The following is a 5,277-nucleotide window of genomic DNA, read 5'->3' as shown; positions in this document are numbered from 1 at the left end:
CCGCTGGAGGGAGCAACTCTCGATCGTTAGGGATACTGGAATAGCACCGGCGTGCAGTCGTAAGCTTTTGAGTAGTTTTATAGAACAACTACGATCTAGTTCAACAATTGCGCGTAGGACTTTCGCGGTTCACGCGAAACGCGGGAGAGGATTCAACGGTGAAGTCACTTTTGGTGCACTTGTGAAAGAGGACGTGAGGACTACATTGAGTCGAATGGCGTACTGCTACAAAAATGGCTGGGGGCGGGTCTCGGTTTGGACTGCTTCTGTCGCCCTCTTGAGAACAGATGGGAATCTTTCGAATGTGTATCGTCCTCTTATGTCGCAACGAGACAGGTCCTACTTGTCATATGTTGATAGCGGTACTATTTCAATTGGCATCCCTAATGCGGCAGATCTCATCGAACGAATTTTGGAAAGTACGAAAAGAGAAATGGGCAAGTTTTCGGAGCAGTATTGGAAGGTCGAAGAGACAGGGGAAAAGTATTTGATTATAGACGAGAGAATGCGAAAGTATTTGCCGACTTTGGCGTTTCGTCTGCAGAACGAAGTAGGTTTTTCTTTGAAAATCGAAGGCCGAGACTACACTGTATGTGGAAGAGGTGGATGTTTTGTGAGAATAAGAGATAGTGGATTGAAAGATCGAATTTTATTCGGAATTCCACTGTTCCGTGCGTACGATGTTCATGTTGATTTTGATAAAAGAAGAATAGGGTTCGTAAAAAACAAGATTTTCGAACCATAAAAATACATGGTTGAATTCATGATGTTTTTTTTGTGAAAAGAGTATCCTTTTGTGTTGTGACTATTTGGGGGAGAGGAGATTTGTTACAATGGATACACTTCTCGATGTGAGAGAGGATCCTTCGGTGGTAATAGATTTATACACATGTATTTGACGTGATAGATTATACGAGCCGTGAGTGAAACGTTTCCACAGCATCAAGCAGTGAAACGGGGAAACCCGAGGACCGGGCGAGTTGGTCTGAAGGATGGAGTAACTCTCATCTGACCTTCTTTCAAGCTTATAAGTTTGGACACACCGTGTGCTATGAACTGATATCGGGAGTCGAATTATACTCACGTACTTGACATACGAGCCGCGGTAAAAACGTTCATCAACAGCGTAAAGGAGTGGGAGAAACGATGGAGAGGTTGGGATGCATTTTCGGATTCCTCAGCTCCGGAGTTTCCCCACAGCTGAAAATTTACACGCGACGTAGGACTCAAAAGCACGATAACCAACAGTAAACTCGCCTGAAATATCACTCGCCTTGTGATGAAAATGCGGTGATAACCTAATTTCCCATCACCTAGGGGAAACGTCGTGCCTCAGGCTGACCTCTCTCGTATCATTCGGAAATATACTTATTATTTTTTATCGAAAAATTCGGAAAATTTGTCCCCCGCATCTACTGAAGAGGGCTTCAAAGTGGAACAAATTTATTGGGGAGAAGATGGACGGATGACCAAACGAGCGTATTCGTTTTTTCTCCAAATCTGCGTTGGAGAAAAATCCATGAGTTATCGCACTGTTGTTATCTGCCATAATTGACCTTCGAAGGGGAAAAGTCTCAAGTCTAATAATCGACCGATTTCAATACATAAGTTATGCACACATATATACTCTAGCATTGAAGAGGTTCTATTGTTCTTGTGGTCCTAAACTTGGTTCTAGTTTTTAATGGTTGACCATGCGCTATCTCAGAGTCGTAGAGAGGTGCTCTCGACCCTGCATCGTGAGCGCGTAAACGTGTTGGTGGTGACCTTCTGCAGTTATGCGGCTCTGCATGCGGCACGGAAGGCTTTCTCGAACTCGAAAGCGGTAGTATAATGGGGGGGGGGGCTGGTTGGAATCTTATGGTTGAGCGGCTAGGATTCAAAATAGGTCAGATCGGTATTATGTAAAATCGCCCATTTGGGCGAGATGAAATTTTTGACAAGTTTGGATAGGATTCCTATCCAAACTTATCAAAAATTTATATTGGATTCCTATCATAGGAATAACCCCGACGTTTTCTAAGACGTGGTATATAAAAAATAATAGCGGGAAAAATTGTGATTGGATTTTATTCTGTTTCTGTGAATTAATCTGTGGGTTCTGATTCAATTTAGAATCAGTCTAATAAGACTATGTCTCTAGTTAAATGAAGAATTTTCGCCCGACGCTGCCCATGTTCTATAATCAGACTCTTCAAGATGCCCGACCGGACTCTTTCCCAACAACGACCTTAGCTGCTTTGGATACCATGTTTATGCTCTCATATTCATCTGGGCTTCTCTTAGCGGGAAGACTCGGAGATGTGTTTTCGGCGTCTACTGTACTTAGTGTTGGCCTGGCATTGACTGCCGTGGCGCAAATGGTATTTGCTGTATTGTGCGTGTTGAGAACAGCGGCGACTTGGGAGTTCAAAATAGCTCTGTATTGCATGTGGATACTTAACGGTTTGGTAGTAGGAGGGTTTGGTATTTCTGCGGGTTTTCGAGGAAAGTCTTGGGGGAAATTCGAATCGAAAAGAATTCCAAGGAGAATATCAAGTCACATACAAAATCGCTACTTTATTGAAATGGAAGCAGTAGTGGACATCGGGTCGCTTGTTTGTTCTTCGAATGATATGTTCGGTTTGTCTTCTTTTCTAGCGTGTATAGTGAGAATTTGGATTCATAAAATATAGAGATCCGAATCGGATTAGAATTAGTTGTTAATAGTCTATCGCTGTACTTTTTATAGATTGCAATTTATATTTTCCGTCGAATTTTTTTCAGGGTGATCGTGACATACAATTTCTCATACAATGCGTGCCAACTTGATACGAAAGTGTTGGAAATGCGCGCGCTATTCTGTCGGGTTTTCAGGTTCAGTCGTTATGTTGGCCAGCCTGTGTTAAGCTGGTGGGAAATTGGCTTACGCCCGTGCACCATCTCATCGATGATGATGACAATGCTAGCACTACTTCTGAGGATTCTGATCCGATCAGTATTGCTGACGGCCAGATAGGCATCGTCAGTCCAGCACATTCTGGCATGTTATTTGGTTTGTGGTCGAGTAATGCTAGTGTTGGTAACATCGTGGGCGCTCTGATGGCTGCGGTCGCGCTGGGCATTGCAGGAGCGTATTCATTTATGAAGGGAATAGAGGTAGGCGGAGGGAGTGTAGGGAATTTATGTGTTCGAGAAGATTGAATTATGAGAGATTTTACAGTAATTCTGATAACTTTGATCATCATGGTCTTGGCATGGGTATGAGTTATTAGAGTTTTATATTGGGTATCTACGGTATGGATAGAAATTTTTTTGTATGTCGGGAAGACGACATTGCGTGAATTAGCAAGCGCTGTTATCATTAGCATTTGGTTCCTTCTACTAAAGAACATGTTAATGATGAAGTCACTGCACGGTAGTCTGGCCAGTTCATGGGATTTAAATTTTTGAAATCTTGTCCGCACCGTTTCTACATGTAGGTTCTCCTCGTTTTCGTGGGACCGTCCGTATTATTGTTGCTTTTTGCCTATCGCTCGAGCAAGTTGAAGGACTTCCCATCAGCTGCAGGATTTAACGAAGGAATGGTAGATACTGGCGAGAGGCTTATGAAGTCATGAGGAGTTTATGTTAGCATAACGTTGGATTGGTTGTTGTTCCTGTATAACCTGGCTCATGCTGTTAATGCTATACTTTTAAGCTAGTTTTGATGTGCGAAAAGAATATTCCGATAATGATGTAGTTCTCTATTTTTTAATAGACTCACCGTGCATACATCTGCTATGAAAACATTGGAGTTCCACCCGTTTTACGTGAAGTGGTGTAATACTCTGTGAGAAACCCGATATTTATGGTATGCAGCAGTCCGACTGCTGCAGTCGTGATATATATTTTTCACCGGTGTTTTTCATATCACGGGTGAAATTCCAATGATATACAGTAAGAAAGTCTTAGTTTGACCGAAAAAAATGATGAACGTGGATGTGCTCATGTGGATCGTCTGTGTGGGAATTGAACCGTGTGGTAGCTCCCCCACTATACTAGATATGTTGTACTGAGGTTAGGTTACGACTATGCCCGCGACTGGTGTATCGTTACCGACCTTGGAAGCTTTGTTGAGGGGTCTGGGGGAAATCTGGCACGCCTTCTGGTTACCATTCGTCGCCCGATATTCTCTTGTCTATGCTTGTACGAAGGGCGTCAACTATGCAATGTTTTTCTGGCTTCCCTTCTATCTCAGCGAGGTGGGCCCATTATGTGTCAAATCCTGCTGTGTTCGAAGCGAAAGCGCTCGCTTCAGAGTGATTCTGTGATTAGGTTTGTGAACTCGATCCGGGATTGGCTGATGGTCTATCTGTATTTTATGATATAGGACAGTGCTTGGGCGGGGTTATCGCGAGCTCCGTTGTAGACAGAATGGCTAAGGGGAAGAAATCCATCGTATGATCGATTTGAATTTATCATTGAGGAACCGTCTTCAAGGAAATTTGTGCAGTAGTGATTTTGGTATAATTTCGTGGCGCGTGATGGAATAAAACCATCCGAGGACTTGCATGTTGTTCTGATCATATTGCTGGTTTGCAGGTGATTACCTCATCTCTTCTTCTGGCGGTGATACGAATTCTAGCGCTGAGCTTAAGGCACAGCTCAATCGTATCCGTTACTGTTATTATCTCCATAGCGGGGTTGCTGGTAAGGAAGCTTGTGGTATCAGCACAGCGATAGCGGTCTCAGCTCGGTTAATCCGTGAGTCCTCGATCCTCGGTTGAGCATCTTTGCACGAGATGCTACTTGATGCAATCTGTGAGTGATGAAGTTAGTTGGAAAGCGAGATACAGACTGGAATGTAGGGAAACCTCTCTGAGAGTCGTTATCTGTTACATAGGGAATTCTGAATCAGAAATTTTGATGATGATCCCTTGATACAGCAGCGAATAAGCTAGAGGGTTTCATGCAATTCGTCTCTGCAATGGAAAAGGGCGATAGAAAAAATGTGTATGTCATACGTAGACGACATGCGATAAGGTCATGACCTTGCTTTTCCGAAGCCTAGTGCTCTTGCTACTTGCTGCAACAATCTCCTCAAGATTGGCCTTGGCTTGCCCACCTGCACTCCAACTGCCTTTCTGTATCTAGCATTACACGTGCCTGTGGCCAGTGCCATTCATCTGAAGAGGTCCCTCATATCATGGAATACTATTTTCCATTGTGATGCAATTCATCGGTGTCTCTTATCTGAAACAATGGCCGACGAATCCTCGGAGATGTGGCATGGGTTTATTGCGTTTGGTAGTAAAG

At 43.5% G+C, this 5,277-nt stretch overlaps 3 protein-coding genes across 3 annotated transcripts in view; all 3 read left to right on the top strand.

The window, feature by feature from the left end:
- The window catches only part of Pmar_PMAR029590 (conserved hypothetical protein), a gene marked incomplete at both ends in the record, with an annotated part of 1,375 nt that extends 1,345 nt beyond the window's left edge, over nt 1-30 (top strand). The window contains one exon of the mRNA XM_002779129.1: nt 1-30. This exon is cut by the window's left edge and continues 4 nt beyond it. Coding sequence (XP_002779175.1) covers nt 1-30 — 30 coding nt within the window.
- Nucleotides 31-2,856: 2,826 nt separating this feature from the next.
- On the top strand, nt 2,857-3,138 carry Pmar_PMAR029589 (hypothetical protein; the record flags this gene model as incomplete). Its single annotated transcript, XM_002779128.1, has 1 exon — nt 2,857-3,138. A coding segment is annotated over one exon (282 nt), but the record flags the coding sequence as incomplete, so codon positions are not given.
- Nucleotides 3,139-4,052: 914 nt separating this feature from the next.
- Pmar_PMAR029588 (hypothetical protein) lies at nt 4,053-4,425 on the top strand (the record flags this gene model as incomplete). The annotated part of the gene is made up of 2 exons (XM_002779127.1): nt 4,053-4,223; nt 4,297-4,425. 2 exons carry the CDS (start codon nt 4,053-4,055, stop codon nt 4,423-4,425), a joined length of 300 nt encoding a protein of 99 aa, XP_002779173.1.
- Between the last annotated feature and the right edge of the window lie 852 nt (nt 4,426-5,277).

This window comes from Perkinsus marinus (genome assembly GCF_000006405.1).
Source record: "Perkinsus marinus ATCC 50983 genomic scaffold scf_1104296947766, whole genome shotgun sequence".
NCBI classification, from domain to species: Eukaryota; Perkinsozoa; order Perkinsida; family Perkinsidae; genus Perkinsus; species Perkinsus marinus.
This window is presented reverse-complemented; position numbering and strand designations above follow the sequence as displayed.